The sequence below is a fragment of the Diaphorina citri genome, unplaced genomic scaffold (assembly GCF_000475195.1).
Source record: "Diaphorina citri unplaced genomic scaffold, Diaci psyllid genome assembly version 1.1 scaffold1147, whole genome shotgun sequence".
NCBI lineage: Eukaryota > Metazoa > Arthropoda > Insecta > Hemiptera > Psyllidae > Diaphorina > Diaphorina citri.
Window position 1 is genome coordinate 82,599 of NW_007378576.1, and position 21,926 is coordinate 104,524.

A 21,926-nucleotide genomic window follows, 5' to 3' on the forward strand; every position below is an offset into this window, starting at 1 on the left:
AGGATCTAGACTAGGGTCAATGCAATATTCCAGAGTTTCCCGTTGTGTTTCTACTGTAATGATCAAGATATGGGGCCTGTTCCACGAATCAAAAGCCACAACTTACCGAGAACAACAACAGGAGATTCCACGCTTGGTTATGGACACTCTGGTGCGGGGGTTGATGATCCAGGATCTAGACTAGGGTCAATGCAATATTCCAGAGTTTCCCGTTGTGTTTCTACTGTAATGATCAATCTAAGCTCAAAATTTCCAAGTGTATCTAAAATAAATAAACCGAGATTCCACGCTTGGTTATGGACACTCTGGTGTGGGGGCTGATGATCCAGGATCTAGACTAGGGTCAATGCAATAGTCCAGAGTTTCCCGTTGTGTTTCTACTGTAATGATCAAGATATGGGGCCTGTTCCACGAATCAAAAGCCACAACTTACCCAGAACAACTAAAGCTGTCTCTCCCTTGGTAGAAATGAAATGCAGTGACTGTTTCCCGTAGTACGAAGCGTTTGTCTTGTCCACATCTGTGCTCACTAGGAGGAGCACTCCATTGCCTTTCTTATTCCACAGCATGTCCACTTTGTCTGAACATAGTGAGAAAAGAAGCATTTTATTAATATACATATAGAGGAGTTGTCAATACCATAAAAGTTGATAAAAGGAAATATCTATGGAGCTAGGGTGAGGCTGTTTGAGTATTGGTAATAATGGAGGAGTTAATGTATGGGAGGTAATAATATTATGGGATGTCTTTTTAAAAGGTTTGATAGACTGCTCCATTATTATGTGGTCGAATTCTCAAATAAATAAGGATAAAATTCCATGCCTCGGCTGGAATCGAACCCAAGCCCTGAGCGTCTTGACCACTACGCCACCGAGGCAGGTACGCCATCAAGTATAATAGAGGAACCTTTAATTGAATGTCTGGAGAAAATGATTCAGAAGAAAATGCCATGGACCTGAGCAGTTTCCTCCTTAGTCGACACAAACTTCAGCTATTCATTTTACACGAGGAGGAAACAGCTCTACGTAAAAAAAGGATTTTTATTTTTTATTGTATTAAGCACAAATGCTAAGCTTGTCATAAATGTCGTTCCCCGATGAATTCACTACGCTAAATTTTATAAATTGGACTCGAACCACCAACCTGTAGATCCAGAGTTCACTGTGCTAACCAGCTAACCACTACAGCAGTGAGGTTGGCCTTTATTTAATTTTTTTTTTTATTTTTTTATCATAGCAATGAAACAACTACTACATTAGACTCGTGTTGCCTGCGTCGTAGCATGCCCTAGTATGCCTCTCATCAGATGGGCGAGAAGAGACTCAATACTTTCCATTTAGGTGCTGGGTCAACACGAGAACACCAGAAAGTAACCCGTCGCAATATTTGCAATCGAAAAATGAGTACAAATTTTCGTCGATGCGCGATGGTAGGAATCGGACCCGGGACTTTCTGTATGGCAAGCAAGCGCGTTATTACTGGACCAACCGTGCCCCCAATCGTGTTCAATTGTGAAAACTCCTTTTCGTGTTTAACCTAACCCTATGGTAAATTTACCTGAACTGGGTTTAGGTACATGATCCACATTGCCATTGGTTGTGCTATTATTTGAGTCTGATTTCTTGGGCGCATCCTGACCTGAACTTTCTGCCTGTTGTTTCGCAGATCGTTTCGCTTCACGCTTCTTTTTCAACTGAAAAACAAACCAGTAAGTAGTTAGTTATTCCTCTCTGTGGCACTTTCGCCAACGAGATATGAACTTTCAACTTCAACACCCTGACTCCAAAAGCATATTACCCGTAGAAACCATGTACCTACTAAAACATCTCTCCTAGCATGAGACAGACTCTTTAATTCTTGCAATTTTTTCAGAAAAAAAAAAAAAAAACATAACATAACAAAATTACTCAGAGGCCCTCTCAACCGTGCCCCCAACCGTGTTCAATTGTGAAAACTCCTTTTCGTGTTTAACCTAACCCTATGGTAAATTTACCTGAACTGGGTTTAGGTACATGATCCACATTGCCATTGGTTGTGCTATTATTTGAGTCTGATTTCTTGGGCGCATCCTGACCTGAACTTTCTGCCTGTTGTTTCGCAGATCGTTTCGCTTCACGCTTCTTTTTCAACTGAAAAACAAACCAGCAAGTAGTTAGTTATTCCTCTCTGTGGCACTTTCGCCAAGGAGATATGAACTTTCAACTTCAACACCCTGACTCCAAAAGCATATTCCCCATAGAAACCATGCACCTACTAAAACATCTCTCCTATGGATGTAATAATATCCTTCTTAGAAGCATTGTGTCTTAGGAAGGATCCTCTTGTATTTGTATTTACTTGTTATTGTCAAATAAAGAAAATAAAACATTAAAAAACATGAGAGACAGACTCTTTAATTCTCTCAATTTTTTCAGGAAAAAACAACAAAATTATTCAGAGGCCTTCTTTCAGTTAACCATTAAGTGGCCTGTGGCAGCAAGTGTGGATGTCCAAGACGGAATCTCTTTGGTTGAATAATGAAAAATGAAAAAATGTCTATTGTGTATATAACAAAATACGGCTTTACCTTAATGGAGGCTTTGGTCGGATTACTGGCCGGCAGTTTGGCGGCCGAAGCCTCACTAATGCCAGTGTATGGCTAGCCCGGAATAGAATATAGGTACCCTGTTTATAATGCCGAAAATGAGACCTAGAGGTTCTTTCAGTTCACTTACCTTAATGGAGGCTTTGGTCGGATTACTGCCGGGGAGTTTGGCGTCACTGATGCCGGTAATCTCGTCGTTCTCATCGCGCGACTAGCCTGGCTCAGACTGACTTATCACAGAAAAATTTCCAATATCTTTGCTAAAGGCTAGGAATTTTTTGTTCATGAGTACCAGTGGAAAATCCCCGCTACATGTTCAGAAGTCACGAATATTGCTACCAAAGGAACTGGCACAAACGAGCAGTGACTAGTGTTATTATAGGGTTAGGTTAAACACAAGAAGGAGTTTTTACAATTAGAGCAGTGATTAGTGTTATTATAGGGTTAGGTTAAATACAAAAAGGAGCTTTTCTTTTCCACGGACGTGACTTCTGCATAATTACCAAATCCCCTCTAAATTTATAGTAATGGAGTTGTTCTCTCATTGTTGTAGTTGTTATTTTTGGGGCTTTAGCTCTTGCCAAATGGTGATGGCAGAATACAGAAAAGATAACTTTTTGTATCAGCCATACAGGGGGGTGATGGTCTCTACCTATGTTTCATTGTTCTCTTCTTGCTTACCAGTTGCTGTTTTTCTTCTGAATGAAAGACTTGACAAACTCTCCTGTTGCAGCCTACCAGTGGAAAATCCCCTCTAAATTTATAGTAATGGAGTTCTCTCGTTGTTGTAGTTGTTGTTTTTGGGGCTTTAGCTCTTGCCAAATGGTGGTGGCAGAATACAGAAAAGATATCTTTTTGCAACAGCCATACACGGGGGTAATGGTCTCTACCCATGTTTCATTGTTCTCTTCTTGCTTACCAGTTGCTGTTTTTCTTCTGAATGAAAGACTTGACAAACTCTCCTGTTGCAGCCTTGTAGATGTTCAAGTTGGGTGTTCCTTGTGGGTTGGCATCGGAGACTGAAAAGAGAAATATTTTCATTATTCTAAATAAAATCTGGCTGGGAGACATTAAAAAGGAATAGACCAGTTTAGTCTGGCTGGGGGACTTTAAACTGGGAGTAGACCAGAAAACAAAAATCTACTGTGAAGGGCCCCAATTGTACCTATCTACTGTGAAGGACCCAAATTTTTCCAGTTCTCTTGTAACCTGATTTTGACACTTACCAGTGAATTGTTCCCATGATAAGATGTAGGTTCCTTTAGGAGAGAATTCTATTTGAAAAGCCTTTGGTCTGTCTATTTTGGCAATCAGTTTCCAGTTGGATGTCGAGCACCGTGAAGGGCCCCAATTGTACCTATCTACTGTGAAGGACCCAAGTTTTGCCAGTTCTCTTGTGACCTGATTTTGACACTTACCAGTGAATTGTTCCCATGATAAAATGTAGGTTCCTTTAGGAGAGAATTCTATTTGAAAAGCCTTTGGTCTGTCTATTTTGGCAATCAGTTTCCAGTTGGATGTCGAGGCAATTTGTATGTCTTTGCCATTGAGCCAGGCAAAATATTCTCCTGTAAAAATCAGAATGAAAATTATTAGAGCAGGTACCTAGTTAAAGAGTTTTTAATGCTAACACATAACTGCCCTCATTTCTCTGGACATTGAGGTGCAATTATCTCTTTTTAAGGATTTTTCCAAAGTTAATCATTAAATTGTTTAAATATAAATATGACAAATCTATCTGAATATGAAAATGTCTTACCCAGTGGACTAAAGAGCATTGCCTTGCACTGCTTGCTCTCATCTTTTCTGAAAGCTGACTAAATCTATCTGAATATGAAAATGTCTTACCCAGTGGACTAAAGAGCATTGCCTTGCACTGCTTGCTCTCATCTTTTCTGAAAGCTGACTGATATTGGCTTACCCTGATGGGCAGTGTTAATGACCATTATTTTTACTAAGTGAGGGGGAGAAAAGAGCGAGATAGGCCGAGGGAAAGGTGGAAGATTGTGTGAATCAAGACCTGGGTGAGAAAAATTTATCAGGACACGAGGTATACAAATAGGCCTGCCTGGAAGAGACTGACAAGAAACGCCGACCCTATTTAAATAGGAAAAGGCTAGGAAGAAGAAGAAGAATACTAATCTCATCAATTACAAGTACATTACGAGCCGTGGCGTAGTTGCTGACAGCGGAGGAGGGGGAAGTCATCTCTGAGAGTCACTGCATTATAATCTCATTTTATTTCATTTTATCTCAATATTATTTAACTTTATCTCATTTTATTTTTCAGGTTCGCGTATCATGATGGAAAGTACATCAATTACAAGTACATTACGAGCAGTGGTGTAGTTGCTGATAGCGGCGGAGGGGGAAGTCATCTCTGAGAGTCACTGCATTATAATCTCATTTTATTTCATTTTATCTCAATATTATTTAACTTTATCTCATTTTATTTTTCAGGTTCGCGTATCATGATGGAAAGTACATCAATTACAAGTACATTACGAGCAGTGGTGTAGTTGCTGATAGCGGCGGAGGGGGAAGTCATCTCTGAGAGTCACTGCATTATAATCTCATTTTATTTCATTTTATCTCAATATTATTTAACTTTATCTCATTTTATTTTTCAGGTTCGCGTATCATGATGGAAAGTACATCAATTACAAGTACATTACGAGCAGTGGTGTAGTTGCTGATAGCGGCGGAGGGGGAAGTCATCTCTGAGAGTCACTGCATTATAATCTCATTTTATTTCATTTTATCTCAATATTATTTAACTTTATCTCATTTTATTTTTCAGGTTCGCGTATCATGATGGAAAGTACATCAATTACAAGTACATTACGAGCAGTGGTGTAGTTGCTGATAGCGGCGGAGGGGGAAGTCATCTCTGAGAGTCACTGCATTATAATCTCATTTTATTTCATTTTATCTCAATATTATTTAACTTTATCTCATTTTATTTTTCAGGTTCGCGTATCATGATGGAAAGTACATCAATTACAAGTACATTACGAGCAGTGGTGTAGTTGCTGATAGCGGCGGAGGGGGAAGTCATCTCTGAGAGTCACTGCATTATAATCTCATTTTATTTCATTTTATCTCAATATTATTTAACTTTATCTCATTTTATTACACGCCTTCACCTTGGAAAAAAATACGCTTATTTTTAATCAATTTTATGTGGCGCGATATTTTGAAATTTTCAGAGGAAAAAGATTATTATCAAAATGGCCAGTTTTTAATTAGATTGAACTTTTGACGTTTGTCTTTAATCAGGGCAATGTTGAGTTATTTGAAGTGTTCCCTGTTGTTGATCTTGTGTACGAAAAGCGCTTACTGTTCATTGGGAGACAGCTTTCCCACATACAGGGAATGTGTCGTAGAATGCAAGAACAATATGTGCGAGAGTGGTAAGTGATATTGATAATCTGATGAGAGATCATTGTATAGAGACCTGTAGACCAGTGTTTCTTAATTAGTTTGGCCCGCGGAACCCTTTTCAAAAGGTGAACATCTTTGCGGAACCCTGAACTTTCAAGATTGCACCCCCCACCCCCCTTATTATAAAAATACAACAAGTAGTTTTCTTTGTTACAGTTCCCTCTATCAAAGCTGTGTAAGATGAAATACCTAGTCTAAGATGGTCGTTTTGAAACTGCATTTTATCTAGTGTATGATTTTTCCAAAATATCTCGCGGAACCCTTGCCGTCAGCTCACGGAACCCCTAGGTTCCGCGGAACACCAATTAAGAAACACTGCTGTAGACTATTCCCACATCTCGTTCGTCAACTGCCAAGGTCTTATTGTCCCAAAAGCAAAGAGAGAAGGAATACAGGATAGGAGAAAGCCAGCTGTTCTGAGAACAAACCTTATCTATTTAGGATAAAATCTGCCCCGGGTGGGAATCAAACCTATGATCTAGCATTAACAAGGCAGATGCACTAGGTACCTTCCAATGAACCTTGCTGTAAAATAAAACATCTCTGAACTTGTACCTATTAAATTATCATTTCTATTTCATTTCAGATGGCATCAGTTATCAAAAAGCCATTTACTACTATCCGTTTGAATCCCTGAGGTGGAGGTGTGAGAACGAGTGTATTCCCACATCTCGTTCGTCAACTGCCAAGGTCTTATTGTCCCAAAAGCGAAGAGGGAAGGAGAAAGCCAGCTGTTCTGAGAATGAACCTTATCTATTTAGGATAAAATCTGGCCCGGGTGGGAATCAAACCTATGATCTAGCATTAACAAGGCAGATGCACTAGGTACCTTCCAATAAACCTTGCTGTAAAATAAAACATCTCTGAACTTGTACCTATGAAATTATCATATTGGTCTATTTCATTTCAGATGGCATCAGTTATCAGAAAGCCATTTACTACTATCCGTTTGAATCCCTGAGGTGGAGGTGTGAGAACGAGTGCCGATATTTGTGCATGTGGCAGACACTTGTCATCTTTGAAAACAAAGGCTGGAAAACACCACAATTCCATGGAAAAGTAAGCTGTTCTTTCCACCATTTTATGCTCAAAGTAACACTAGACAACTAGACATAAGGTATTTACCATAGGTTTGAAAATCATATGAATATCATGTACTCATTACTCATACCTCATACTGCCTAACCTAAAGGTATTTGCTACTGATATCATCTTCTGGAACGTAAAGTGCAGATTATCATTTTGGACACGAGAGCATTTAAAAAGGTGTCTTTTTAGTAGAAAATCAAGAAAAAATAAAATAATTTTTACCCGCAACTGTAGGAACGACCGATGCCATCTTGAGATCATATGGTAACTAAATTTTGTGCTCGTTGAAATTTGTTTACAGTTGTCAATACCATAAAAGTTGATAAAAGGAAATATCTATGGAGCTAGGGGGGGGCTGTTTGAGTATTGGTAATAATGGAGGAGTTAATGTATGGGAGGTAATAATATTATGGGATGTCTTTTTAAAAGGTTTGATAGACTGAACTGATACCAAGGTCTAAACATACCAAAATCAAAGAGAAAAGGACAGGATAGTCTGCCTTGTAAGCACTAGGCTGCGGGTTCGATTCCAGCCCAGGGCGGATTTTATCCCGAACAGATAATGTTCGTTCTCAGGACTGCTGGCTTTCTCCTATACTGTCTTCCTTCTCTCTTCGATTCTGGGATGATAAGACCTTAGCAGTTACAGTTCCTTCTATCCAATCTAAAAAAAAAAAACATTTAGAAAAAAGAAAAAATGTAAGGGTAATGGGACTTGTACTAACCTGCTTGGAAGAGTAGACTATTCCCACATCTCGTTCGTCAACTGCCAAGGTCTTATTGTCCCAAAAGCAAAGAGAGAAGGAATACAGGATAGGAGAAAGCCAGCTGTTCTGAGAATGAACCTTATCTATTTAGGATAAAATCTGCCCCGGGTGGGAATCAAACCTATGATCTAGCACTAACAAGGCAGATGCACTAGGTACCTTTCATTAAACCTTGCTGTAAAGTAAAACATCTCTGAACTTGTACCTATTAAACTATCATATTGGTCTATTTCATTTCAGATGGCATCAGTTATCAAAAAGCCATTTACTACTATCCGTTTGAATCCCTGAGGTGGAGGTGTGAGAACGAGTGCCGATATTTGTGCATGTGGCAAACACTTGTCATCTTTGAAAACAAAGGCTGGAAAACACCACAATTCCATGGAAAAGTAAGCTGTTCTTTCCACCATTTTATGCTCAAAGTAAACTAGACTACTTAAGGTATTTACCATGGGTTTGAAAATCATATGAATATCATGTACTCATTACTCATACTGCCTAACCTAAAGGTATTTGCTACTGATATCATCTTCTAATCCTCTATTTTTTTTTTCTGTTTCAGTGGCCGTTCTTGAGGTTCCTCATTTTCCAGGAGCCCGCATCAATGTTGTTTTCAATGATGAACTTTGTAACCAATTTGGTAACACTAGACCTAAGGTATTTACCATGGGTATGAATATCATGTACTCATTACTCATACTGCCTAACCTAATTACCTAAAGGTATTTGCTACTAATATCATCTTCTAATCCTCTATTTGTTCTGTTTCAGTGGCCGTTCTTGAGGTTCCTCATTTTCCAGGAGCCCGCATCAATGTTGTTTTCAATGATGAACTTTGTAACCAATTTTAAGGTATTTACCATGGGTTTGAAAATCATATGAATATCATGTACTCATTACTCATACCTCATACTGCCTAACCTAAAGGTATTTGCTACTGATATCATCTTCTAATCCTCTATTTTTTCTGTTTCAGTGGCCGTTCTTGAGGTTCCTCATTTTCCAGGAGCCTGCATCAATGTTGTTTTCAATGATGAACTTTGTAACCAATTTTATTCTCTACAAAAAATTGACGAAACATTTTCGCCCCTCTTCTTCAATGTATTTAATTTACGTTATTTTAAGTTTGGTAAGTAGACAAGAAAATTTGGAAGTAGATTTGCTTGGTAAAAAAAAAGAAAAACTTGCTCTGACAACAGTGAGTTATTTATTTATCGAGTCAATCAAAGATGTTGTTTCCATATAGCACATTGAATACACCAGTTCTCAATGGATCACTAGCTACTGAGAGCTCTAGTTGAGCTTACTTACTCAAGTTTTGATAAACCTTACTGTAAATGACCAAATTTTGGATAGCTAAGGCAGGGATCCACAAAGTGAGTTTAAACTCAAATTAAGTTTATTTAAGTCTCGGATTGAGTAATCTGATTTTTTTTTTTTTTTTTTTTTTTTTTTTGAATACACCAGTTCTCAATGGATCACTTGCTACTGAGAGCTCTAGTTGAGCTTACCTACTTGGGTTTTGATAAACCTTACTGTAAATGACCAAATTTTGGATAGCTAAGGTGGGGGTCCACAAAGTGAGTTTAAACTCGAATTAAATTAAGTTTGACTCTTGGATAAGCCATCTGATTGTTTATTGATTTATTCATTTATTTATTTATTTTTAATTTTCAGCCAATCAGATTTCTTAAACCGAGATTAAAACTTAAACGGAGTTTAAACTAACTTTGTGGCCTGGGGGGTAATTATCTTTTCTTAATGTCTACATTTTTTTCTCCTCAGGTTGCAATGAACTGCTGGTTGTGGTCCACTCTGTTTCACTCTCGTGATACGCCCTTCTTTGAAACAATGGACTACTTGTGTGCGTTCTCTCTCAACCAATATTTCTTCTTCATTGTCTTTTATAGGTAAGTTATTTGGACTCGTTTTCCCTTGCTAAAGAAATAGTAAAGGTTGAGTGCGAAGAGCATCCATTCAGCCCAAAGCAATGACCCTAGTTAGGGCTGATTGAGAGGTTGACAAAAACTGCTGACCCCGTCTGTACACGGGAAAAGGCAAAGAAAAAGAAGAAAGAAGAAAAAGACTGGGGGCCTTTAGTATATTGAGATATTTTTATCAGGGAGGTCTTGATTGTTTCTGGACTTTGTGATTTGATTTTGTTTGTTCATGATTGGATGTGATTTATATTTTCATTATTAGAAAAAATGACCTATCAACTCTGAGCATTTAAAAACAACATTCTTCATTACTTACTTAAGTTTGATTTCATTTCCCCCCCTCAGGATTTTCATTGCTTCCCGAAGCAACCTGATCAAATTCCTGTTCACCTCGGCTTGTCTCCTGTTCTATGTGAATCACGCCTGGTATTTGACAACGCATGACTTTGATTACACCTACAACATGAGTGCCAACATTGTGTTTGGTGAGTGGATAAAATTTGGAGAATATCCGATTGCAGATATTTGAACGGTTTACTTTCTGGTATTCTCGTGTTGACCCAGATCCTAAATGGGAAGTATTGTGTCTCTTATCATATCACCCATCTGATGAGGGACATATACTTCGGGATGGGCATGCTACGACACAGACCACATAAGTCTAATGTGTCAGTTTATTTTATTGTTTTTATTTTTTCCATTGCTACGAGATAATTTTCATTGCTGTGAAACACTCATCTTTTTCTTTTTTATGTATAAAAATGTATCTTCTGCTGAAACACTATTAACATATCAGGGAATTTCTGCACCATCTTCCATGTTTAAACTCCTTGTCTTATAGTGGCTCCCACGCAGTCTAAGGGAAACTGCCCCTATTATGGCAATTTCAATTTATAATTTGACCTCTCTTAATTGCAGCATCTACCAGCATCGTGCTCACCCTGCTCTGGTCCTATCTCAACTGGCGTACTCTGCCTCACGTTCAAAATCTACTGGTAGTGTCGGGCCTGCTGGCTTTGGGCGGGTTCTTCGAAATCACCGACTTTCCGCCAATGCTGTGGATTTTAGTCTAAGGGAAACTGCCCATAATTTCAATTTATAATTTGACCTCTCTTAATTGCAGCATCTACCAGCATAGTACTCACCCTGCTCTGGTCCTATCTCAACTGGCGCACTTTGCCCCACGTTCAAAATCTACTGGTAGTGTCGGGCCTGCTGGCTTTGGGCGGGTTCTTCGAAATCACCGACTTTCCGCCAATGCTATGGATTTTGGACTCGCACAGTCTCTTTCATCTCGTCACTGTACCTATACCTCTGTTTCTTTACAAGTAAGTACGAAATACGATACCTAAACCTGTACTTTTGTTTATGCATATTCACCACGGATGGGGATAAAACAAATATATTGAAGGTTTTTTTTATGAACTTTGTAGGATTGTAACAATACGTATATATGTAAAAAACATTTATCTAAATGTTAAAAAAAAACCTATATACATATATAAAAGAAAAGGTTGATATTGGCTTACCCTGATGGGCAGTGTTAATGACCATTACTTTTACTAAGTGAGAGGGAGGAAAGGGCGAGGTAGGCCGAGGGAAAGATGGAAGATTGTGTGAATCAAGACCTGGGTGAGAAAAATTTATCAGGACACGAGGTACACAATAGGCCTGCCCGGAAGAGACTGACAAGAAACGCCGACCCTATTTAAATTGGAAAAGGCTAGGAAGAAGAAGAAGAAGAAGAATACCAATCTCATCAATTACAAGTACATTACGAGCCGTGGCGTAGTTGCTGACAGCGGAGGAGGGGGAAGTCATCTCTGAGAGTCACTGCATTGAAAGCTGACACCAACTCGTAACTGGGAGGTCCATGGTTGATGGAAATACCTGTTGATCCTCTGACTGAAATGAAAAAATCAGAGATTAACAATATGAACAGAGATCAATTTAGTTTTAGTATCCACAGCTAGTTGTTGCACAAGTTGGTTTGCCACATGAGATTTTCTCATACAAACAATGCTATCAAAATGAATTGCATATAGATGTTGGAAAGTCTGCCCAACATTATCAAAATTAATTACTTACAATTAAGTACTTGGAAAATTTGCAGTAGTATCAGTTTGGTTAAAATTTGCCTGTCACCTCAGCTTGTCACATGAAAATTGGGGGGGAAAGGCAATTTTTATTTATATATAGGAGTTACATAAGTAGGTAAGTTAATTTTGTTGTGAATTATTGACATGACAGTAATGGAGAACACCAGTAACAAAAAAAAAAATCACTGGTTAAAAAAAGCTCAAGATTAACTTGAGCTGATAACCTCCATGTCTACAATCTCATTTTGAAATTAATTATTTGTGTGAATCAAGACCTGGGTGAGAAAAATTTATCAGGACACGAGGTACACAACAGGGCTGCCTGGAAGAGACTGACACGAAACGCCGACCCTATTTAAATAGGAAAAGGCTAGGAAGAAGAATACTAATCTCATTTTATTTTTCAGGTTCGCGTATCATGATGGAAAGTACATCAATTACAAGTACATTACGAGCAGTGGTGTAGTTGCTGACAGCGGAGGAGGGGGAAGTCATCTCTGAGAGTCACTGCATTATAATCTCATTTTATTTCATTTTATCTCAATATTATTTAACTTTATCTCATTTTATTTTTCAGGTTCGCGTATCATGATGGAAAGTACATCAATTACAAGTACATTACGAGCAGTGGTGTAGTTGCTGATAGCGGCGGAGGGGGAAGTCATCTCTGAGAGTCACTGCTCGTGTCGGCCCAGTGCAATGTGTACCGGATTCATGTAGACCCGTATCTCGATATAGACAACTATATCGAACCAGAAGGTAAAACTTACTTTACTTTAGTGTCCGTGTCCGTGAGAGAGGGAATAATAATAATAGTGCTTATTTATACTGCTCGCATAGGACTGAAGAGTCCCTTTACTCCAACAGTGGGCTACTACTATTATTGTGGTCCAATTCTCAAATTATATTGAGGATAAAATTCCATTTTTATAGTAGTTTTAGTGTCCATAGTCCAAGAATAGTAGTTTTAGTGAACTTGAAAAAAGTAGTTTTGTAAAAATCTTGGTCTGACAGCGGATTTTTTTTCCCCCCAAGGTGAGCGTTTCACCGCCATTTTCATTTCGTAGTTATGAAACAACCTACATTAGACGCATGTGGTCTGTGTCGTAGCATGCCCATCCCGTATCCCTCTCATCAGATGGGCAAGAAGAGACACAATACTTCCCATTTAGGTGCTGGGTCAACACGAAAACACCAGAAAGTAACCCGAAGGATTCCTGAAGGATTTTATCCTAAACAGATGAGGTTTGTTCTCGGAACGGCTGGCTTTCTTCTCTCTTCGCTTTTGGAACAATAAGACCTCAGCAGTTACAGTTCTCTATATTAAACCTCTTAAAAGGTGGCTGAAGAAGAGTAGTGAACTGTAGACATTACTCCAAAATCTAAAATGCTGATTGTTCTCATCGTTTGTTTTTTGTTTTTTTTTTTTTTTTTTTTTTTTCTTTTTTTTTTGCGGTCAAAATACCGCCAATCGCAGCACCTGTCTCAACCAAACGTTTTGAGATGCATCCTTGTCACATTTGTGAACTACATACCAAATTTCAAGTCTCTACTCTCTAGCTTATACCGTTCCCGAGATATTGTTAAATTACACCGAAAACCGCCAAAAAGCGGTAAAATGCCGCCAACCGTTCCCGAGATATTGTTAAATTACACCGAAAACCGCCAAAAAGCGGTAAAATGCCGCCAACCGTTGCACCGATCTTAACTAGCTCATACCGTCCCCGATATATTGTTAAATTACACCGAAAACCGCCAAAAAGCGGTAAAATGCCGCCAACCGTTGCACCGATCTTAACCAAAAAAGATTCGTGTCGCATCCTTGTCACATTTGACATCTACATACCACATTTCAAGTCTCTAGCTCTTACCGTTCTCGAGATATTTTGTTTACAGACAGACAGAAGGACAGAGAGACACACGGACCAATGGCCGAAACTTTGTATTTAGGCTCTAGGGACCTCAAAACGTGTTTTGGCACTAAAAACTGACCATCGAAAATTTGACCCGATTACATTACTTTCCTTCCTATAGGATAAGGAAAGTAAAAATAAAATAGCCAATCAGATTGGTTAATCCAAGAGTTAAACTTCAGCCAAGTTTAAATTCACTTTGTGGCCCCCGGCCTAAGGGTCTACTGTACCGTAAAAAAAGTTCAGACCAAAAACTCAAAGCAGCGTTTACAGTCTAGGCTAAAAACAGAATAGAGGAGAAAGCATAGAGAGCATCGAACAGATAGAGGGAGCGACGACTTCACATCACATAAAACTGAGAGCAAAAAGCTCCACGCTTTTTTGCTCTCCACTCTGTTTTTATTCTTTGTAGAAGCTTAACCCATCCTTTAGGGCTGTTTGCACCTACACTTAAGGCCTCAAAAAGTTTAGCAAGTTCTTTATCCAAGTTGGACCAAAAGTTCTTTTCATTCACACATTTATCTTCTTTTCCTTCACAACCTTCTTCTTTCCATCGTGTTTCGCTTCTTTTTCGGCAGTTTCCTTGATTATTTGTTGCAAATATTCGCCAATGATTTTCCCAATTTTGCCCACACTCTCTTGCGGCTTTTTGCTCTGTAGTTTGTCCTTGATGTTGATCAGAAGTTTGGCGAGTTGTTCCTTATCCAGGCTGGAAAAGTGGGGTTGGACTGTCACGTATAGTTTGACCATAAGTTCATCGATTTGGGCGAATTCTTTTTCTAATCCGGGAACTTCCAGGCTGTTCTTCATAAGCTGAGAAAGATTAGAAGGATTAATAATGATGAGAACTGTCTGAGTTGAGTTCTAGTGTAACATTCTAATTGGTTGATATAATCTGAGACCAAGTTAAACTCGTAAAATTGATCAATATTCTATTCTCAATAAAACTGTTGTTGAAACCTATTGAAAAATTGTTTTTGATTGAAGATTTGGTAACATTGTGAAGTTCCATTTTAACTACATATTGGGTTATATGGAAAACGAATACGGTAATTATGCAGAAGTCACGTCCGTGGAAAAGAAAAGCTCCTTTTTTTGTATTTAACCTAACCCTATAATAACACTAATCACTGCTCTAATTGTGAAAACTCCTTCTTGCGTTTAACCTACCCTATAATAACACTGGTCACTGCTCGTTTGTGCCAGTTCCTTTGGTAGCAATATTCCATGGATGTATTCTGCACAAGTACCACGAATACTACTTCACACAAAAAGTGAAGTAGTTTTCCATATAACTCAATAGCTATTGAAAAATATATAAAGTCAATATATCCCGAACTTCATTTTGCAAGTTTTAAAGTTTACCTTTAGTTCATTCATGGTATTCACAAAGACTTTGCCCGTCACTAGTTCAGGTTTCTTGAACAGAACTGACTCGTACAGGGTCTCGAATTCCGAATAGTTCGGGGCTTGAACTGCGGACCCTGTCACTTGACTGGCATCCTGGGAATTTTCCGTCATTATGGGTGTTTCCGGGTATTTAGCTTATCTATCTCTTTCCGGGTATTTAGCTTATTTAAGTTCTGTTTGTGGTTAATATGGTTATGCTGTTCTGTATGGTATGCTCCAAAGCTCTTTGGAGTTCTTGAATATTTCAGCAGATTCCGAAATGGTTCGCCAGTTTTTCAATATCTATAGTTTTTACACCTCTTTGGTAAATAGCCGATCAGATTGGTTAATCCAAGAGTTAAACTTCAGCCGAGTTTAAATTCACTTTGTGGCCCCCGGCCTAAGGGTCTACTGTACCGTAAAAAAAGTTGGCCAAAAACTCAAAGCAGCGTTTACAGTCTAGACTTTAAACAGAATAGAGGAGAAAGCATAGAGCATCGAACAGATAGAGGGAGCAACAACTTCAAATCACATAAAACTTAGAGCAAAAAGCTCTTTTTGGAGAGTTCTGTTCTTTCCCAGTACCTATGTCTCCGTAGTTTTTATACCTCTGCGGGTTTTTCAATAGCTGTACAAAAACCTTGCTTGGTCCTATAGGTTCTATTTCTTTGTGGGTTTAAAAAGCTCTATGCTTTTTTGCTCTCCACTCTGTTTTCAGTCTTTGTAGAAGCTTAACCCATCCTTTAGGGCTGTTTGCACCTACACTTAAGGCCTCAGGTGGGCTTTTTGTGTGTTTTAGTCTTATGGTGGATTTCACCAATGACTTAATGAGAGATTTTCCTTATGGGAGAATTTTTAACCGTCCAAAAATGAGTTTTTAATAATCCAAAAAAGGAGTTTTTAATCATCCACAAAAGGAGTTTTTAATTATCTCCTAGTTTTTAGTGATCCAAAAAGGAGGAGTTTTTAAAAGCTCCTTTCTAGATCATTAAAATTTTTCCCATTGGTGAAATCTCTCGTTAAGTCATTAGTGAAATCCAACATTAGAATTGATAACATAAACGGTGCTTTTTACGTTGCAGTAGATTCTTTTGTCTCCTAGTTTTTAGTGATCTAAAAAAGAGGAGTTTTTAAAAGCTCCTTTCTAGATCATTAAAATTTTTCCCATGGGTGAAATCTCTCGTTAAGTCATTAGTGAAATCCAACATTAGAATTGATAACATAAACGGTGCTTTTTACGTTGCAGTAGATTCTTTTCATTTCATTATTTGTTGCCATTTTAATTTTAACTGTAATCATTATTAGATACTTCTATTATTGTTAATATTTCTCTCACCAATTTGTTTAAAATCATGACAGAACTGTTTTTTTTGTTTATATCTGGGGCAATTTTATCTCGATTTTTTTTATCCATTGAACAACAGCTGATATGTGTATATTTCATTGTTTATTATTTATTTTATTTAACTATTTATGTTTATTTAATATTTATACCACCGTTGTAAATAGGTGTCTTGTATATTGGGCTATCATCTTCTTTTTCTTCGTCTTTTCCCGTGGACAGACGGGGTCGGTGTAACTAGGGCATTTGCTTTGGGCTGACATTTGGTTTTGGCTACAAAGTTTACAGCTATTGGCCCGTTTACGGATACGGCCCAATACGGATATATTGGGCTATAGGTATTAACACTTAAAATACGTCTTCCTTCTGTAGAAAGTAATCGAATTGCTTAATCTAAGAGATAGGCTTAAACCAATGAGATTGTTTAATTAGTTTAATCCAAGAGAAAATAAAGAGATGAGATAGCCCCTTATTCTAGACACCTGTTCGTTTATTTTATATGTCTCTTAGCATTTACCATTTCACACATAGTCAGTTACGTATACACATAGCATATTTATAGTATTTATATTACTTCGTAGTATTATTATTCATCTAGGTACGTCATAATCATAACCATGATAATTTCGATCAATTATTATTTATTTTGTCACAGTATTTTTAGTTTTTGTCTCTCTTTTTTTAAATATTTTAATGTCGCTCGAAGGAAATTATAATCGCACTGCTAGTTCTAAAGAGCGCTAACTCAAAATTGGCTATATTTCAGGAGACCAAAAAAAAAAATAATAATAATAATATACGTTTGTCAGGGCCGTATCCAGGATTTTGCCGAGGGGTGTGGGGCCCGAGGGTCCAAACACTAATGGAGGGGGGGGGGGTGGATGTTATTTAAAGTCAATATTTAAGGGTATTTGAGTAAATTTTGAGTGTATGGCCCCCATACACGCCCTACATGGACGCTACGCCACTGACTAGACTTGAGAAACACGCAAATTCTAACATTTCTAGTTCACGCCTAGAAGAAAAATTCGTGCAGTGTGAACGCACTTGAAAGTTATTTTGACTTCCTGTAGATCTCAGCTCAAGATGTAAAGATTTTATTGGCAAATGACATTCCCTTGCTGTTGGTCACTTAATAAAATCAAAATTGATATTATAATCAATGTTTCGGACTTCTTTTTTTTTTACATAGATCTGTTTATTTTATTTTACTTTTTATTTTTTTCCTATACCTATGTGGGTATGTTTTTCCAAAATAAATAAAAAAACATTAACTTCCTTCCTAATAATTTTATATTAAAATGGTTCGTACCACCCAAATAGGTTTCATCAAATGTTAATGAAACCTGTGGCAGATGGTAGTTTTTATCTGTTGTTTAATATTAATTTGTTTTATTTTATCAATACATGTTAAAAAGTCAAAATGCAATGTACCTAATAATAACCAATATAATCTACAATCAAAGAGAGGGGAGGATAGGAGAAAGCCAGCCGTTCCAAGCCAAGAACAAACCTAATCTGTTTGGGATTACCTGAAGCCTAAGTGGGAATCAAACACTTGGTCAACCACTTACAATGCAGGCATGGTGTCCTTCAAGCTGACTAGGCTGGCTCAGACTGACTTAACACAGAAAAGTTTCCAATACCTTTGCTAAAAGCTAAGAATTTTTTGTTCATGAGCGCCAGTGGAAAATTCCCTATAAATTTATAGTAATGGAGTTCTCTCGTTGTTGTAGTTGTTGTTTTTGGGGCTTTAGCTCTTGCCAAATGGTGATGGCAGAATACAGAAAAGATATCTTTTTGTATCAGCCATACAGGGTGGTGATGGTTTCTACCTATGTTTCATTGTTCTCTTCTTGCTTACCAGTTGCTGTTTTTCTTCTGAATGAAAGACTTGACAAACTCTCCTGTTGCAGCCGCATGACTTTGATTACACCTACAACATGAGTGCCAACATTGTGTTTGGTGAGTGGATAAAATTTGGAGAATATCCGATTGCAGATATTTGAACGGTTTACTTTCTGGTATTCTCGTGTTGACCCAACTCCTAAATGAGAAGAAGAAGAAATACATTCTTGCCCATCTGACGAGAGGCATACTACTATGGGATGGGCATGCTACGACACAGACCACATAAGTCTAATGTGTCAGTTTATTTTATTATTTTTATTTTTTTCATTGCTGTGAAACACTCATCTTTTTCTTTTTTATGTATAAAAATAAAAATGTATCTTCTGCTGAAACACTAATAACGTATCAGGGAATTTCTGCACCATCTTCCATGTTTAAACTCCTTGTCTTATAGTGGCTCCCACGTAGTCTAAGCGAAACTGCCCCTATTATGGCAATTTCAATTTATAATTTGACCTCTCTTAATTGCAGCATCTACCAGCATCGTGCTCACCCTGCTCTGGACATGACTTTGATTACACCTACAACATGAGTGCCAACATTGTGTTTGGTGAGTAGATAAAATTTGGAGAATATCCGATTGCAGATATTTGAACGGTTTACTTTCTGGTATTCTCGTGTTGACCCAGCTCCTAAATGGGAAGTATTGTGTCTCTTATCATATCACCCATCTGATGAGGGACATGTACTTCGGGATGGGCATGCTACGACACAGACCACATAAGTCTAATGTGTCAGTTTATTTTACTGTTTTTATTTTTTCCATTGCTACGAGATAATTTTCATTGCTGTGAAACACTCATCTTTTTCTTTTTTATGTATAAAAATGTATCTTCTATAATCTACCATAATACAACTTTTTTTAAAGACTTTATGGCAGGATTCTCACACAGTGAGCTGTTCCACCTTAGATGCCAATTAACCGAACGCGAGTGTAGATTGAGTCCAATTGATTTGTCCACACGAGTCATTTTACTATTTTGGACTGTGACCAAAAATAAAAAGCGAAATGAAATACTTGAACCATATTTTCGATTATTAAACGAATGGAATCATTGATTATTGAAACAAATGGAATCATGATAGAAATTGAGCTCGTGGTTCCTCTTTCTTATGAGAGGGAGCTTGGAAATTAGGATTGCACAGTGACTGGAATCCACAAGGTTATAAACAGAGTGGAGCGTGAGCATAGGGAATCACGTAGAGCAGTGGTTCTCAAACTTTTTTTGGCCGCGGAGCACCAAGCAACTGCTGTAAACTGTACGGAGCACCCCCCCCCCCCCACCCCCTCGGAATTTTCTTAGCCATAAGGATTTTTTCTTTTCCTAATATGTTCACCTTCTTTTCCTAGTTCCCTACTTTTTCTTGGGCTTTCTTGCGTTGCAGGTTGTTTTAATTAGAATTTTTTGGCAATATCTTCTTCATTCAAGGTTTAATCCAAGAGCTATTTTCATTTGCTAGTTCATCTTTTCTTTGTTGTATTGTATTCCCACTGTTTCCTGAAATTTTGAGCTCAAGAATTTGTCCTCAATGTTGATTGAAAGTTTAGCAAGTTCTTTATCCAAGTTGTACCAAAAGTTCATTTCATTCACACATTTATCTTCTTCTCCTTCACAGCCTTCTTTTTTCCATCGTGTTTCGCTTCTTTTTCGGCAGTTTCCTTGATTATTTGTTGCAAATATTCGCCAATGCTTCTTCTTTCCATCGTGTTTCGCTTCTTTTTCGGCAGTTTCCTTGATTATTTGTTGCAAATATTCGCCAATGATTTTCCCAATTTTGCCCACACTCTCTTGCGGCTTTTTGCTCTGTAGTTTGTCCTTGATGTTGATCAGAAGTTTGGCGAGTTGTTCCTTATCCAGGCTGGAAAAGTGGGGTTGGACTGTCACGTATAGTTTGACCATAAGTTCATCGATTTGGGCGAATTCCTTTTCCAGTCCGGGCACTTCCAGGCTGTTCTTCATAAGCTGAGAAAGATTAGAAGGATTAATGATCAGAACTGACTGAGTTCAATCTAATTGGTTCATATAATCTTCGTTAAAAAAAAAAATGTAGGTACCTCGGTACCGCTTTCGCATAACTTCAAGAGACATTCTTTTACATCCATGCCTATCCAAAAACGGAAAGCATCTCATCGATTTGGGCGAATTCTTTTTCCAGTCCGGGCACTTCCAGGCTGTTCTTCATAAGCTGAGAAAGATTAGAAGGATTAATGATCAGAACGGAAATCATTTTCTAAAGGCTTCAAAATATTTCTAAATTCTAAACGTTTTTTAATACCAGCTAAAAGCGATAGCTGTCTTCAGGATACAGTCTTTGGTTTTCTAGATCTCTTTTTGTTTAGACTGCGAGAGTAAAGGCGTAAAGGGACTTTCCAGTTCTATGCTGGCAGTACAAACAAGGTATATTCTATTCGCAATGAGACCATTGTTGATACTTATTCAAAAAAGATCAAAAAAGTTCGGGACTAATTGTACTTTTTTGCACGTTTTGAAGTTTACCTTTAGTTCATTCATGGTATTGACAAAGACTTTGCCCGTCACTAGTTCAGGTTTCTTGAACAGAACTGACTCGTACAGGGTCTCGAATTCCGAATAGTTCGGGGCTTGAACTACGGACCCTGTCACTTGACTGGCATCCTGGGAATTTTCCGTCATTATGGGTGTTTCCGGGTATTTAGCTTATCTGTCTCTTTCCGGGTATTTAACTTATTTATCTATCTGGTGTTTTCAAAAGCTCTTTGGAGTTCTTGAATATTCAGCAGATTCCGAAATGGTTCGCCAGTTTTTCAATATCTATAGTTTTTACACCTCTTTGGTTATTTCAATGGCACTAAAATATGTTTGGAGAGTTCTGTTCTTTCCAAGTATCTCTCCGTAGTTTTTATACCTCTGCGGGTTTTTCAATAGCTGTACAAAAACCTTGCTTGGTCCTATAGGTTCTATTTCTTTGTGGGTTTAATTAAGTACTTGGAAAATTTGCAGTAGTATCAGTTTGGTTAAAATTTGCCTGTCACCTCAGCTTGTCACATGAAAATAAGGGGGGGAAAGGCAATTTTTATTTATAAATAGGAGTTACATAAGTAGGTAAGTTAATTTTGTTGTGAATTATTGACATGACAGTAATGGAGAACACTAGTAACAAAAAAAATCACTGGTTAAAAAAAAGCTCAAGATTAACTTGAGCTGATAACCTTTATGTCTACAATCTCATTTTGAAATTAATTATTACTTTTGCACATGTACAGACTGAAGCACCTACATCTCATATTAATTTTGACATTACTTACTGTAGTCCTGAAATGATTAATATTCAATGACTAGTACCTAGCTACCGAGGGCTCTCAGACAGAGATTGACAAGGAAATAAGTTGATAGATTTATGTCTTGTTTGTTGGGCAATTATTACAGGGGAAATGAAAACTAGCTTGTCATGATGAAAGACTGTAATC

At 37.8% G+C, this 21,926-nt stretch overlaps 2 protein-coding genes and 1 long non-coding RNA gene across 6 annotated transcripts in view; all 3 read right to left on the bottom strand.

The window, feature by feature from the left end:
- Nucleotides 1-21,926, bottom strand: part of LOC103514470 (eukaryotic translation initiation factor 2A) — a 32,354-nt gene that overhangs the window by 9,445 nt on the left and 983 nt on the right. Inside the window, exons 2-11 of the mRNA XM_026827430.1 lie at nucleotides 11,675-11,729; nucleotides 4,433-4,491; nucleotides 4,104-4,152; nucleotides 3,811-3,911; nucleotides 3,504-3,603; nucleotides 2,715-2,760; nucleotides 2,567-2,638; nucleotides 2,013-2,129; nucleotides 1,558-1,693; nucleotides 434-580 (exon numbers count right to left, since the gene is read on the bottom strand). Coding sequence (XP_026683231.1) covers nucleotides 434-580; nucleotides 1,558-1,693; nucleotides 2,013-2,129; nucleotides 2,567-2,638; nucleotides 2,715-2,760; nucleotides 3,504-3,603; nucleotides 3,811-3,911; nucleotides 4,104-4,152; nucleotides 4,433-4,491; nucleotides 11,675-11,729 — 882 coding nt within the window. The remainder of the gene's footprint in view (nucleotides 1-433; nucleotides 581-1,557; nucleotides 1,694-2,012; nucleotides 2,130-2,566; nucleotides 2,639-2,714; nucleotides 2,761-3,503; nucleotides 3,604-3,810; nucleotides 3,912-4,103; nucleotides 4,153-4,432; nucleotides 4,492-11,674; nucleotides 11,730-21,926) is intronic.
- LOC113469593 lies at nucleotides 2,024-2,803 on the bottom strand. Its single transcript, XR_003392959.1, has 2 exons — nucleotides 2,715-2,803; nucleotides 2,024-2,129 (listed from the first exon to the last, which is right to left on the bottom strand). It is a non-coding gene; the product is annotated as an uncharacterized LOC113469593 (long non-coding RNA).
- On the bottom strand, nucleotides 14,304-21,428 carry LOC103514465. Of its 4 annotated transcripts, none has more exons than XM_008479343.3 (3): nucleotides 21,286-21,428; nucleotides 15,202-15,543; nucleotides 14,304-14,649 (listed from the first exon to the last, which is right to left on the bottom strand). In XM_008479343.3, exons 2-3 carry the CDS (start codon nucleotides 15,355-15,357, stop codon nucleotides 14,347-14,349), a joined length of 459 nt encoding a protein of 152 aa, XP_008477565.1. In that variant the 5' UTR covers nucleotides 15,358-15,543; nucleotides 21,286-21,428; the 3' UTR covers nucleotides 14,304-14,346. The 4 variants fall into 4 exon arrangements, with proteins under 4 accessions (XP_008477565.1, XP_026683234.1, XP_008477567.1 ...); XM_026827433.1 differs by having other exon boundaries at nucleotides 15,202-15,412; nucleotides 21,188-21,428; XM_008479344.3 differs by lacking the exons at nucleotides 14,304-14,649; nucleotides 15,202-15,543 and adding exons at nucleotides 19,946-20,147; nucleotides 20,221-20,442 and having other exon boundaries at nucleotides 20,977-21,428.

Excerpts from the sequence above, each read along its gene's own strand:
- LOC103514465 (XM_008479343.3), bottom strand. The coding sequence starts at position 15,357 with ATGACGGAAAATTCCCAGGATGCCAGTCAAGTGACAGGGTCCGCAGTT. Across the intron at positions 14,650-15,201 it reads ATACCATGAATGAACTAAAG|CTTATGAAGAACAGCCTGGA; the intron begins GTAAACTTTAAA and ends AATCTTTCTCAG.